At 61.8% G+C, this 14,292-nt stretch overlaps 1 protein-coding gene across 9 annotated transcripts; it reads right to left on the reverse strand.

Moving 5' to 3' along the window:
- Positions 1 to 423: 423 nt before the first annotated feature.
- On the reverse strand, positions 424 to 13,460 carry FAAP100 (FA core complex associated protein 100). 9 transcript variants are annotated; one of them, XM_001162904.8, is made up of 10 exons: positions 13,363 to 13,422; positions 12,464 to 13,256; positions 12,226 to 12,350; positions 10,546 to 11,501; positions 9,504 to 9,660; positions 7,234 to 8,003; positions 6,070 to 6,206; positions 4,333 to 4,449; positions 1,833 to 1,919; positions 424 to 1,475 (listed from the first exon to the last, which is right to left on the reverse strand). In XM_001162904.8, exons 2-10 carry the CDS (start codon positions 12,626 to 12,628, stop codon positions 1,344 to 1,346), a joined length of 2,646 nt encoding a protein of 881 aa, XP_001162904.4. In that variant the 5' UTR covers positions 12,629 to 13,256; positions 13,363 to 13,422; the 3' UTR covers positions 424 to 1,343. The 9 variants fall into 9 exon arrangements, with proteins under 9 accessions (XP_001162904.4, XP_063655495.1, XP_009431771.4 ...); XM_063799425.1 differs by having other exon boundaries at positions 12,030 to 12,350; positions 13,363 to 13,419; XM_009433496.5 differs by lacking the exon at positions 13,363 to 13,422 and having other exon boundaries at positions 12,492 to 12,706.
- Between the last annotated feature and the right edge of the window lie 832 nt (positions 13,461 to 14,292).

Raw genomic sequence — 14,292 nt, forward strand, 5'->3', positions numbered from 1 at the left:
TCTCCCAGCAAGCACGGGGCCATGGCCCCATTGAAAAGGCTGGGTTTGGAGTGTCACCACCCACTGAAAATGCTGGGTTTGGAATGTCTCCACTCGCTGAAGAGGCCGGGTTTGGAGTGTCATCAGGGGGGCCGTGCTCCCTTAGATGTGGCAACCACTGAGGGAGACAAACCCTGACTAGGAGCACCCCACAGGCCCCTCCCACTCCACAGAGAGGAACGCAGGAGAGAGCCAGGCAGGGGCCCCAGGCTTCCCAGACACCCCCTTGGAGCAGAGCCCTCCTCAGGGGTAACTGGGTCACAGGGACACGTCTTCCTTGGAGGCCACCCCGGTGGTGGGGGCTCCCAAGCAGTGCCATGGCTCTGGAAGGAGCCCAGTGAGAGAGGGTGGGAAGGGGCGAGAAAAAACAGCCGAGGCCTGAAGTTTCACAGACAGGGTCGTTTGTCACAGCAGAGAAGCACCTCACGGCTCCTACCCGCACTCATCGCGGACAGTGCCTGCAGCGGGAGCGGCGCGAACACCCTCCCCAGATGAAAACACCAGCACCAGGAGGTGGGCCGTAGCCCAGGCTGAGGGAGGAGGCTGGGGGCTGGGGCTCAGGGCGCCCCCCCGGGCCACAGCGCCACCCTGAGTGGCCCTGAAAATAGTGCACAGTGCTGGGTACTGCCCCGGCCGGAGGCACCTAGTTGTTGAGCATTCCGGCCACAGGCCACCCGATGGCCCTTGGTGTGGCACGAGGCCACGGGCACTTGCAGGAGCTCCCTGCATGCTGTTTTGTGCTTTGGTCTCAGGGAGCATCCTCCTACCTCGGGGTCCCAGAGTGGGCAGCCGGGCAGGTGTGAACAGTGTGACAAGGGTACCGTGGGGCACCTGGTACTGCCACCCAGAGGGGCAGCCGGTGCTCCTGGTGGTGTGGCAGCAACAGTTACAAACTCACCCCAAGTCCAAACCCCAGAAATCCTGTTTCTCTGGCCCTCCGGGTCCAGAATGCACTGCACTGCCTCCTGGCCTCAGGGGCTGCTGCGGTGGCGGGAAGGCTGCCCAGCAGTGAGGAAGGCGAGTGCAGGGGCTGCGGCCGTGGTCAGAGAAGGAGAGACACCAGCAGAGGACGCGAAGCTGGACCGGCCAGGTTCAGAGCCCGCCTCGGTTGCTCCCAATCAGAATCTGCTTTGTGCTCCACGGCCTCCAAGCACTTTCATGAGCGTTCTGCTCCTACGTGGCCAGGTCCTACCTTCCCTGACGGCTCTGGCCAGGCCAGCTCGGTTTCCCTCTAACCCATGAGGCCTGGGGGGCTGTGACAGAGGCTGGAAGCGTGGCCAGAGCCCAGGGGCAGGTCCGCCTGGTCACAGCAGGATGAGGCTGGGGTGGCGCAGCTGCCGGTACACCTGCAGCAGCCTCTGGGCGGTGGCACAGGAGCTGGCCTCATCCTCCGTGCACAGCCGGTCGCGCAGGGTCTGCACCTCCCGAAGCAGTGTCTGCAGGTGAAGCAGACACAGCTCAGGCCCCCACCTGGCCCTGGGGATGTCACTGGGTACCTCTGGGGGACCCATCACTCGCAGGACCCTACTTGGGAAGTGGCAGGTGGTCCGAGGAAGAACACTCATCCGGAACCTTAAAACATGGGACACGCAGCCTGGCCTGGACACCCAGCCCCTCAAGTAGGATGAGGGGCAGGAACAGCCATGGCCGCTCGGACTTTGCCCCAGGCCCATGGGAGCGAAGCCCATGCGCTGTGAGGACTCTGCGGACCCCGAGTGACTGGAGAGGGGCCTGGTGATGGGCGCTCCTGGCTACCCAGGTGAAGGGGACTGTCCGGGAAACCGGGTGCTCACCTCGTGGTTGGCGTGGATCTGGCGGAGGTACTGCACACGGAGATCAGGAGCGCTGGAGCCCTGGGCGGCCTGCTCTGTCACCATCGTCTGGGGGGACACAGGAGACATGCTGGAGAGGGTGTGCCCCAGCACCTGCCCCCACACCCCTTGGAGCAGGGTGACCCTCTCCCTCTATCTGCCTGGTGCTGCCTCCCTGCCTGGCACCCCCCCCCCGCCGCCTGGCACCCCTCCCCACCCCAGCACTTTGCTGTTTTCCACCTTGCTGTTCATCTCGACTTCCTGCCCTCCAGAGTGGCAGGGCACAGAGCCCCTGGCCTGACAGTTTCTTGGAAGCGAACTCGTTTGGTTCTTTTCTCTCCACTGCTGGGATCTTCCCTGTCCCCAAGAGCCACACTCTGTGCAGATCCAGAGCTGCCTACTGCCCCCTTCTCCCATCCTGGGCTTCAGGCCTGAAGGCCGCTCAGGAGAACAGACCAGCCAGGGAGCTGCCTCGGCGTCTTGTGCAGAGACCCTGGCCTGGCCATTCACTCATTCACGCAGCCCAGCCCCGTGTGGGCTGCAGCACTGGCTCCCTGGGCTTGGATCTAAATTCCCAGATGGGACCAGGTGTGGCTCAGACCTGTAATCCCAGCACTTTGGGAGGCCGAGGCAGGCGGATAACTTAAGGTCAGGAGTTCAAGACCAGCCTGACCGACATGGTGAAACCCCATCTCTACTAAAAATATAAAGAAATTAGCCGGGTGTGGTGACAGAGCCTGTAATCCCAGCTATTCGGGAGGCTGAGGGAGGAGAATTGCTTGAACCTGGGAGGCAGAGGGTGCGGTGAGCAGAGATCTCACCGCTGGACTGCAGCCTGGGTGACAGAGCCAGAGCTCTATCTCAAACAAACAAACAAAACTAAATTTCCAGATGAGCCTGGGCAGTGAGGCTCCTGCAGGCTCTTGGAGCAAAGCAACTGCGAAGAGACGACACCCTGAGGGGCAGCACTGGCCTGCCTGGGGCTCCAGAAGTGCTGGTGGCTGCACTGTGTGCTGGGCAGGGTCCTGAGCACTCCTGTTCGTGGGGCGGGCACCTAGCTGTTGGGGACACTAAGGTCTGCAGCCCGAGATGAGATCTGTGTCCAGGAGGCAGCAGCAGTGCATGGGCTCCTGGGCGCTGACTCAGGCCCCCCAGATTCATGCGGAAGCCCTAGTGCCAGCACTCAGAGCCTGGCTGTGTCTGGAAATGGGGTATCTGCAGATGATCAAGATGAGGTCACTGGGATGGGTCTGACCCCACACGACTGTGTCCTTGTAAGAAAAAGGATATCTGGACACAAACCCAGGGGCTGGAGCTCTGCTCTTGGCAGGGGATGGGACTTTCTTGGGGACCAGATGGTCCAGTGGGCAGAGTTTCCTCTGACAGGCAACACCTCAGCCCTGGAGAACCCCCTGGTGCCCCCAGCACTCAGGACTAGACCCCCAAGCCCAGGCAGCCCCATCGTGGTGCCGTGAGATCACTGGGGTCGTGGTGCTGCGTGACATGCTCATCAGGGTCATGGCAGTGTCACAGTGCAGGGCACAGGGTCCTTGCACCAAATGAGATCTCTGGGTCATGGTGCTGCGTGAGTTGATGTGTTCATTGGGGTCGGCCATCTGAGCCACCTGCCAGGGCTGGGCAGAGCCACTGTTCACAGAAAGGCCTGGTCTCCAAGCATTACCACAGTGCCCACGGGAGTCGAGCTGGCGTCAGGCTGCAGGCCCTGGGTCTCAGGGTTGGGCAGGCCTGGGCATGCACATTGATAACAAGCCCAGGTGGAGCTGAGGCAGGGACCACCCCTAAAAAGAAACTCCAGAACCGGTTTCTAGGGTCGCTGCAGACCCACCATATGGGCCAAAGCTGCGCTACAGTCCTAGCGGGTGGGCGTGACGGATGCCTTCCCGCGGGCACGAGCTTAGACTTTAGCTTGGAACTTGGAGAGCTTCTTCTCAGATCTGGCAGCCGCTGACCCAAGCTGGCTCTGGGCACAGCATGGAAGCAGCTATTCCCGTGCCAGGGAACTCCTGGGGCTGTGAGTGGGGGGAACTGCAAACTCCACTCTCTTGGCAAAGATGTGGAGACTCCTACCACCTCGTTCTAGGATCCACGCCCAGGCCACGGCCTCTCCAGGCAGCCTCTGCCCAGCCAGAGAAGGGAGGAAACCTTGGGCTGACCTCGCAGGTCACAAATAGAAACCCACTGGCCTTGTAGCCCGGGCAGTCCTTGGACTCACACAGGTGCCCAGGGGGTGACGGCACACCTGGGGAGCAGCATTGGCCTCCTGAGAGGGTCCACCCCATGCCTCTCATCGCCCACAGCCCCACTGCACAACACCGCACTCAGCGGCAGAGCGGGCTTGGATCTTCCTACAACTCCCTGGCAGGGAGCCGCAGACCCCGTGGCCAGCAGGTACAGGGTCCCATGCAGGGACCTTAGTGAGCGACCCAAGATCCTGGCCACCCTCCCGAGCGGGCCGACATACCTGCATGCGCCCGACAACGGCATGGTGCGCCCTGCAAATGTCGGCCAGAGAGGAGCTTTCCACTTGAATCTCCACGGCCTGGATGGGCCCTGCTGGGCACAGGTCGGTCATGGCCACCTGCAACACAGGAGCCACCTCACTGCCTGCCTATGGCACTCCCACCTGCCCGGGGGGCTCAGGCTACACAGGAGCCTCCCCAGCTGGCAGCACGTGGCCCTGAGATGGTCCCAACCCCCTGCCCTGGGCTGTCCTATACCCTGAAGGAGCAGAGCTCAGTACCCTGGTTTAGCTTTTTCCACCTGAAAAACCAGCCACCAACCAATGGCAAGAACCTGCTCTGTACCCAGATGTGTCCAGGAAGACACCATCCCTCAGACCTGTGGAATTCACGCAGGGCCTCGAGCCAGACTGGGGCCTGCTCCAGAAGGCCACTACTGTGACACACCTTGTGGACAACCTACATGTAGATCCTGCCATGCCCTTGGGGGGCCCAGATCCGTCCCCCCACACCAGGCATCACAGATCACCTCTGGCAGCAGGGTTAGGGCATCGCTGTGGGCACTGGGAGCTGCTGGGCCTATCTATGGGACACCCACCTGTCCCTTAGGAAGGTTGGACTGAGCTGAGCTGGACAACAAATGGCAAGAACAGGCCAAGAGCCAGGAAGCCGGGCTTATTCTGCACACACAGCACATGAGGTGAGACGCCAGGGGCCTGGGGAGCCCAGAGAGGACACGGTCACCTGCGGCTCTCCCACAGGGGCCGCCAGCACCGACCTGCAGGGCCACCAACAGACCCCAGCATCAGGGCTGAAAGGGCTGTGTAGAGGGCAGCCAAGGTACCCGAGGGCCGAGGCTTGATTCCAAGTGCAGACTCTGGGCCGGGCACAGTGGCTCACGCCTGTAATCCCAACACTTTGAGAGGGTGAGATGGGCGGATCACCTGAGGTCAGGAGCTCAAGACCAGCCTGGCCAACATGGTGAAACCCCCATCTCTACTAAAAACACAAAAATTAGCTGGGTGTGGTGGTGGGTGCCTGTAATCCCAGCTACTCAGGAGGCTGAGGCAGGAGAATCGCTTGAACCCAGGAGGCAGACGTTGCAGTGAGTCAAAATCGCACCACTGGACTCCAGCCTGGAGACAGAGCGAGACCTTGTCTCAAAGAAAACCAAAACCAAGTGCAGACTCTGAGCCCCAGGCAGCCTTGCCCATCCTCAGGGACACACGTGTCCTGGCAGCCTGGGCTACCCTGCAAGAGCCTTTGCTGGTGGGACTTGAGAGTGTGCTGGAGGCACCACAGTCATGAGTCTCTGGAAAGGTGTGCACGACAGGGGCTGGAGACCAGCAGTGCCATTTGCCATTCAGCGGCTTCCACGACAGGTCTGGAGCCTTCTGGCAGTGCAGAGGGTTAGCGGGGCTGCTGCTCCTGGGGTACAGGTGTTGGTGGCAGCACTGTGGAACCCGCTATGACTTCAGTCCTGTGCAGGGGAAGGGGGCCCCCATGGCAGACAGGGATGGACAGGGTCAGTCCTCGGGGATCTGAGCTGCAAGGCCCTCCCTGCCTGAGTGGGGTCTGCTTGGTGCGAGGGGAAACTGTCACATCAGAATCCTCCGGGAAGCTTGGGAAAAGGCTGCCAGGCCCCCACCCAGGGTGAGGGGTCCTCCCGAGCTCCGGCCCAGGGGCCCCACCCCGAGAACTGCTGGTGCCGTGGCTCGTTTCCCTGAACCCCTGCTTGCCTCTCGGACGATGAGGTGAACGTTGGCGCCGTCAGGGGCCACTCCTTGGATGGAAGATAGTGCTCGGGCCCTCACGACGTCCACAGCAGCATTCTCAGCAAGGAGCCACTGCAGGGTGGCACAGCACAGGGGCACGCCTGGAGGGGAGGCATCAGCCGAGAGCTCAGCCTGATCCTACCAGGTGGGCTCAGCCGATCCTACCAGGTGGGCATCTGCATACCTGCCCCAAAGTGCCCTTCCCAGAGCCATCTAAGCATCCCAGCTGTCCCCAGCCCCACCCTAAGCTGCGGCGTGGCCAGCTGACCCAGAGGAAGGAGGCCACTGCTCAACTTTCTCTGCTGAACAAGTCCTACGATGGGTGGTGGCAGTTACGATCTGTGGAAGGTGAAAACCTCACTTTGGGGGACCTGCTGATGCTCCTGGGAGCCGACGTTAGGAGCAGGCAGCTCCGCCCGGCACTGGGCAGAAACACCCCAGGGGATGGCTGCGGCTGCCCTCTCTGCACAAGCCCAAATCCAGAAACCATCCAAATACCCATCTGCAGCAGAACGGTGACATCTGCACCTGCGACACAGAGGGTCTCACACACATGGGGGAGCAAAGGACAGACACAAAGAAGGGACTGCACACTCCATTTCGTGGAGCTCACAGATGCCTGATGAACGGTGCTGGGGCTTTGGGGTGAGCGCAGCTGCCTCCCTCCCCGGGTGCCCGCACTGTGAAGCTCACAGTTTGCTCCTTTGTGACTCTTCTGTATTTAGGTTACGCTTCCATATATAGGTTTAAAAAACATAACTGAAAAGAAATACATGGTGAGAGGGCTCCACATAAGGCCAGAGCCCAACAGCAGAGAGAACGCAGGCGAAGCTCATTTCCTGAGCAGAGCTCGCTGGGCTGGGGGGCCAGGATGCCCCAGGAGCAGCTGGGAGAGGGAGGAACAGCCCATGTCCACAGGCCCGAGGTGGGTGGGGTGAAGTGGCTCGTGCAGGTAATCCCAGCATTTTGGGAGGCCCAGAGGAGATCAATTGAGGCCAGGAGCTCGAGGCTGCAGTGAGCCATGATTGCACCACTGCACTCCAGCCTGGGCAACAGAGCAAGTTCCTGTCTCTTAAAAAAAAAAAAAAAAATCCCCAAGGCTGAGCAAAGCCAAGCAGTGCCACCAACCTGAGTGGCCGTCCTTCAAGGCAGCTCTGAGCAGCTCCGCCGACACCTTGATGGAAGCCACAGATGGGGGCAGGTACTCGGCCCGCAGGGAGGCGGGTCCTGCTGGCTGGCTGCCAGGCTCCCGACAAGTTTCCAGAAAAGTGGCCACAGGGTCTCGGGTGGGGCCGAGTGGGGAGGGGGCCCGTGTGTGTGGCGGGGCCAGGCCAGGGAAGCGCAGACACTGCAGCATGTCCACTGTGTGCCTGCTCAGGGGCAGGCAAACACCCTCTTGCTCGGGCAGGACGTCGGAGGGGCACTCATCCAGAAAGGGGTCCTCAGAGTCTGAGGGGGCAAGGGCCCCGCCCACCACCTCCCTGAGACTGTAGAACAGCGTGCAGGACACGGTCACGGGCAGGTCGAGCCCGCCGTTCTCACCAGGGCCCAGGGGTAGCGTCACCTCCCGCCGAGCACCGGGGCCGAGCTGGTCCACGGGGATGGTGTAGGTGATGGCGGAGCAGGCCGAGTCCAGGTCGAGGGCACAGGAGCTGGTGAGCACCTGGATGCACAGGGTCCACCCCTGGTCCAGGCTGAAGCTGCTGCTGTTCTCTAGCACGCAGGTGGCCATGAGCACATCCTGTGTCTGCAGGCGGCTCCAGGTGGTGCTGGTGGTGCAGGAGATGGGTCTGGGGCCCGTGCCGCTTGACAGCAGTGCGCAGCTCACGTTCATGGCCTCGTTGAGGCTTGTCAGTGCCTTGTTCCGCTGGTCAACCGCCTTCTTTAGAAAAGACACTCTGCGAAGGACAGACATGACCCCCAGGAGGGGGGGGACACCCACAGCACCAGGTGCCACATCTTGACTCAGGCCTGGTAGGCACCGAGCCTGGCTCCACGACAAGCACACGGTGGGTGTGGAGCCACGCCAGAGAGTGAGCCCCCGCCCCAGGGGCATGTTTCTCCTGGCCCCACCCACACCGAGCCTCTCTGGAAGCTGCCTCCAGCCATCTGACCTGACCTCTCCTCTTGGGCCACAGGAGGAAAGAAGACAGAGGGTGAAGCTGGTGCTCCGGGGGCCTAGGCTAATCTGCCAGGTATGAGAAGCCCACCACGCACATCTGGGCCACGCAGGGGCCAGGTGGTGCATTACCCTCCCCTTGGCTCCCCAGAATGTTCCTAGCGGGCCTCTTTTCTCCCTTGCAGCCTTCACAGTGAAAACCAGGGGGGTCGCAGGCACTACAGAAACAGCCCTAAACCACAGGGACCTGGAGTGACAGGCCCCTCGCTCTGGGGACCCCAGTGGTTATGTGAGGGGAGCAGGGGAGGCTGCGCGCACTCAATGTGTTCTCTCTGAACGTCCCGAAGCCAGTGCTGCGGGAGGAAAAGCACACTGGATCCTGTGCTGAGAGCAGGGAGGGTGAGGACTCAGCAGGGGACGTCTCCCGTGCCCCACTAGGGAGAAAGGGTGGGCTGCTGGGGGGCAGTCCCGGCTTATCTTCCAGAGGTAGCCGGGTAGCCTGTCACCAAACAGTGGGACGCATGAGGCTCTCAAGACATCTTAAGAGGACAAGTAACATCCGGGCACGGTGGCTCACGCCTGTAATCCCAGCACTTTGAGAGGCCAAGGCAGGCAAATCACCTGAACCCAGGAGTTCGAGACCAGCCTAGGCAACATGGCGAAATCCCATCTCTACTAAAAATACAAAAATTACCCGGGCATGGTGGCAGGTGCCTGTAATCCCAACCACTCAGGAGGCTGAGGCGGGAGAATCGCTTGAACCCAGGAAGCGAAGGTTGCATTAAACCGTGATCGCACCACAACACTCCAGCCTGGGCGACAGAGTGAAATTCTCTCTCAAAAAAAGAGGCCAAGTAGGGTCGGGCCCGGTGGCTGACGCCTGTAATTCCAGCACTTTGGGAGGCTGAGGCAGGCGGATCACGAGGTCAGGAGATCAAGACCATCTTGGCTAACAAGGTGAAACCCCATCTCTACTAAAAAATACAAAAAATTAGCCAGGCGTGGTGGCGGGCACCTGTAGTCCCAGCTACTTGGGAGGCTGAGGCAGAAGAATGGCGTGAACCCGGGAGGCGGAGCTTGCAGTGAGCCGAGATCACACCACTGCACTCCAGCCTGGGTGACAGTGTGAGACTCCGTCTCAGAAAAAAAAAAAAAAAAAAAAAGAGGCCAAGTAATGGCCTGGCCTGGACCGTTGCCACCCAGGACGACCCCACACAGGGACGCTACCTCCCAAGGATGGCAGCGCCAGCCTCTACCCGGTCCGAGCTGAGCTGCTCACCTCTCAGAGATGTTGCCAATTCCAGACAGCAGCTCCTTTATTTTCTGACCTGCACTCTCTGTGGTCATCCTGGCTGGGCCAGGCATCTCAGAGTCCAGGTCCAGGCTGCAGGTCATCAGGCGGCCTTTGGCGGACAGGGCCAGGAGCTTGGTGCCACCTGGTGACAGACACACATGGGGCCTGGTCAGCGGCTGGGAGGGGCAAGCAGCATGACACTCGGTGGTGTTTCCCTGGACTCCAGGAAAGAAGTTGGAAGACGGCCAAGGCCAGTGTCCAGTGAGGAAGAGAAAGTCCCAAGGCAAATGCACTGTCCCCACCCTGGGCTTCTGTCAGTGGCCCCGAGCCACGCCATCTCTGATCCCACCCGTAGCCCTCTCTTCCGCAGTGGAGACAGTCTGGCGTTTCCCTTCAAAGCCCTTCTCTTCTGCTGTGTATGTATTTTCTGTGGCGAGATTTATTAGCATGCTCACAACGTGAGCACACTTGGGGAAGTGCACTGGTAGGAGGTGTGTGGCTCTATTCCTCTCACCCCAACACTGGGCACACACAGCTAAAACCCTCTCTGGCTTTTTCTGTGGAAAACACAAAACTAGAATTCCACAATGCCATCTGCCTTTGGTCCAGAGCAGACTCACGGGCAGGCCACACCATGACACGAGCAAGCGTTTGCAGCCTTTGGAAGAAAGGCAAGTCCGGAACAGACCTCCCTGGGCTGCTTGCCACATAAGACCTGCCAAGGAGGCGCTTGCGGCAGACCCCCAAGATGCAGTTTCCTCCAAGTCCACAGCCAGCAAGCAGCAAACTCAGATCCTACCAGGCCCAGGGCCACACCCTAGACCCCAGAGGCAGAGCAACAGGTAGACCCACCACCAGCCCCTGGCTTGACCTTGAGACAAGACAGTTAACCACTAGGCTGTACCAGCATCCGTCAGCCTTGCAAAAGAACAAGCCCAGGAAAGGAAGGCGGCCTGATAGTAGCAGACAGCCAAAAAGGGTGCTCCACCCTGGGCTCTCATCTTTCATTTTAGACAGCAGCTCATACCTTCATGCGTCCTGGGAGACACGGACAGCGAGACGACACTGCAGATGTTCAGGCTGGCTGGGCACAGCATGGGGGGCAGGCCTCCCGGGCCTTCTTCGGGCTGCTCAGGGCCCAGCGGGGTGCTTCCCCGAGACAGATCCACCACACAGAGGTCAGAAGGGGTGCTGTGGTACACGCGGCCACCCCCGCCACAGGCAGCGCAGAGCACAGGGCCTGGGAGGCAGTACTCCCGCAGCTCGGGCACCAGCTTCCCGGACTCATCCCAGCTGGCCTTGATGGCCAGCATCCGGCCGTGGTGACCAAAGGCCACCAGGCAGTCACAGTGCACATCCTCGTCAGGCAGAAAATTCTCTGCAGCTTCTGCAGCCTGTGGCTCTGTCTTCAAGGCCCCTATGAAGATGACGGGCTCCTCCAGGTGATGGAGGATCTTGACAAGGGCATTTGGGTCACCAGGGGCTGACCTGGAGGTGACCAGGGCCTTCAGGATCACACAGCAGAGCTGGCCATCAGGGAGACCACAGAGGACCACAGGTGACTGCAGGAGGGTGGCATCAGCTCCAAAGAGGAGCCCGAAGAGGGCGTCCTCCAGCGTGAAGCCCCCAGAGCCCCCGAGGAGGTCGTGCGGGACCCTGGAGCCTGATGGTGACACACAGCACAGCACTGGAAGGAAGTGGGGGGCTGCAGGCTTTCCTGGGACCCCGGCTGGGGGCGTGTAGGAGGACAGCTCCACCTCACCGATCTGGCCTCCTGGCCGGGGGTCCTCCCCAGGACAGGGCTGCTCAAACAGCTGCATCTTCCATCGGGCAGGGCCCTGCACCAGGGTGACCAGCACACTGTCCAGCAAGGTGAACGCACACAGCGCAGCATCGGGAAGGATGCAGGCATCGGGGTCCACAGGGATCACGGGGGAAGGCTGGTCACCGTCCTCGCTGTCCCTGTCATCCTGGCTCGTAGACCTTTGAGAACAGGGACGCATTGGTCAGGCCTGGGCAGGGTGGGATTCCCACGTTCTCTTCACAATAACCTGGCATGGAACAGTCTGGCTCAGGGGTTCCCGCAGTGACCCCCAAGGCCGCTCAGCAGTCCATCTGCCACATGGCCTCCCACCTTCCCCACGAAGGATACTCTTGACAGGAAGTACCAGGCATCCAAAACCAGCGTGAACGGACACCTGTCAGCATAGAACCGTCAGGCTGAGGCCCAGGCTGCAAAGTGCACAGGCTGCCCCCTCTACAGCCTGGGCCGCGGTCAGCAGCTGCTGGCTCTGCACTGAAGACAGGCCTGGCTGCCCGGAGCTCGCTTCCTTCCAACCCAGATGGTGTCCACTGATCACTGACTCGGGGTCACGGTGCCTTTGCTGTCTCCTCCCTCCAATAAAGACCCAACCTCGGGGGCGTGTCTCACCAGACAGCACCGGGCCACCAGGGCCCAAAGGACAGGATCCCGCGCCCTGCCGTGGGCTTAACCATGTGAACCCCACTTACTAAGGACTGTGAGCAAGACACTTGCAGAAAGAGTGCTGGGGGCAGGGGCTCCAGATAATCGGGCAGGGATGGCGGCCGAGGCTTTAGAGCTGGCGGCAGCCCGGGTCCCCAAGCGCGATGAGGTGGGGCTGCTCGCTCTGAAGCAGTCCGGGGGCAGCAGGAGTGTGCGGGAGGGAGGCCGCGGGCCCGCCCTCACCTGCTCCTGCCCGGGTGGTCCAGCGACAGGCAGTAAAGGCCCCTCCGGGCGCACAGCGCGTACAGCAACCTGCGCGGCGCCAGCAGCTCCAGGTGCCACACCTGGTCGGGGAACCGGAACGCCGCCTGCGGACCGGGGCGCGGGTCAGGCCGACGCGACGCGCGGGCCCGCGGTCTTCATTTTCACGCGAACCGCCGCCCCCGCCCGGTCCCTCCCGCCCCCGCGGGCCGGCGCTCACGGTCAGCAGCCCGCCCTCCTGGTCGTACACGTAGACGAGCTCGCTCCCGGTGGACAGGAAGACCTCTGCCTCATGGCACAGCACGCGGGGCTTGCCCGCCGCCAGGCCCCCGAGAGGGCAGCAGAAGCCCGCCAGGTAGCGGACCCGCGGCGCGGCGCCGGCCATCGTGCGCGCGGGCCCGTCAGAGTGAGAAGCCCCGGCCGCGCGGCGGCGGCTCCGCCTCGGAGCGCTTTACGGCAGCCCGCTGTGCGGCGCGACCTCCGCCGTAAAGCGGTCGGCGGTGCCGGGGGCGGGCCGTAAAGGACGCGCTGCAGGGACTCCGGGAGCTGGGGCGGCCGCTGGGACCCGCGGGGAGCAGGGGAGCCTTCCTAGGGGCCGCGGCACCGTGCCGCAGGTCGAGGTTGACCCGGCCGGGCTGGTGGGGGCCCTCGGCGGCTTCATGGCCCCGGCTGCTGCACGGGTTCCCCAGGGTGGGGAAGCGGGTCCTGGCCGAGCGGAGGTTGCTCTTGGGCGGGGCGTCTCCCCGGAGCAAGCGCTCAGCTACTAGGGCTTTTGCGTAAACGCCTCGATTCTCTGGGCTCTCGGAGAGCAGCTGGGTCCTGTCGGAGCGCACTCCAGCCGGGGACGGGGTGGGGCAACGCCGGCTCTTGTCGTCCTAGGGATGGGTCTCTGCCCTGTGCTCTGCGAGCCGCCCCCACGTTCAGGGCCCAGCGGAGTGAGCCAGCTTAGGTGGAAGTGCGTCCCTCCCTCCGTGGCTGAACACGTGGGGACAGGGAGTACACCAATGGGGTTTCTGGGTTGGGGGCAGAGGACAAGAAAATGACTGTGAGCCAGGGCAAGATACCTCCACCCTTTCCCTCCTGGCAGCTCTCCACTTCCTCCAGGAGAGAAGTACTGACCAGAGAACGCCCGTGGAGGGGCCTGCAGTACGGATACCTGCTCCATGCCCGGAAGAGAGCGGAAACCAGGCACACCATTCACAAGTAAATGACCAAGGAACCCCGCCCCCGGCCCGCCTCCCTCCGTTTAAGAAGCCAATCTGAAGAGCGCTAAGGCCAGACACCCTCGAGGGAGAGTCTAGGGGCAGGGCTGCAAAACTGGGCTTGGAAGTTAGGCAGACATCGTGGAGTCCGGGTGCACCTGCTGGAGCACAAAGCACCACTTGCAGACATCCTGACCGCCCCCCTTTGAGGTTGGGGTGGGGACTGACCCCAAGGCAACGGGGATGTCTGATTCTGAATGTTGGGTTAGACAGACTCAAGTGCGGCACCTGGAGTCAGTTCCTTGCTCCTCTCTTCTCGCCAGGGCTGCTCTGAAGGTGTTTGGGCTGGAAATGCTGTCTTTGATGCTGGGGAGTGGGGAGTGGGGAGTGGGGAGAGGAGGGCCAGGTGCATCTCATTTGGCCTTCAGAGTCAGGAAGTCAGATGCCGCATCGTTGTGAATTTCCCCACAGGGATCCTCCGCTGGTCTTCTGACCGAATTTCCCCACAGGAATCCGCAGGTCTTCTGACTGCTAGTTTTAACCCTCTGAAGCCTTGTGAGTCACTCGCTCACACACACCAACCCCATCCAGTCCTCCCAGGCCATCTCTTCCATACGGATGGTAACATGCCAAGACTGTCCTAGAGGAAATGATCACGATCACGTGGAGGAGGAAACGGACGTGGGAGAAGGCCCGCCAAACCAGCAGCCTCACCCCGCGGTTTACTCCGCTGCCCACCCCACTCTGCTCCGGGGGCTGGCAGGCTTTTGGCCCCACGCCAAGCCCAGCTCCTCCTATCTGCAACAAGATTTATGATCAGTAGTCATGTGGGGGACCTTAAGCATGG

This window comes from Pan troglodytes, chromosome 19 (assembly GCF_028858775.2).
Source record: "Pan troglodytes isolate AG18354 chromosome 19, NHGRI_mPanTro3-v2.0_pri, whole genome shotgun sequence".
Classification (NCBI taxonomy): Eukaryota; Metazoa; Chordata; class Mammalia; order Primates; family Hominidae; genus Pan; species Pan troglodytes.

Excerpts from the sequence above, each read along its gene's own strand:
- FAAP100 (XM_001162904.8), bottom strand. The coding sequence starts at position 12,628 with ATGGCCGGCGCCGCGCCGCGGGTCCGCTACCTGGCGGGCTTCTGCTGC. Across the intron at positions 11,502-12,225 it reads GACCACCCGGGCAGGAGCAG|GTCTACGAGCCAGGATGACA; the intron begins GTGAGGGCGGGC and ends CTGTTCTCAAAG. Across the intron at positions 1,476-1,832 it reads AGATCCACGCCAACCACGAG|ACACTGCTTCGGGAGGTGCA; the intron begins GTGAGCACCCGG and ends CTTCACCTGCAG.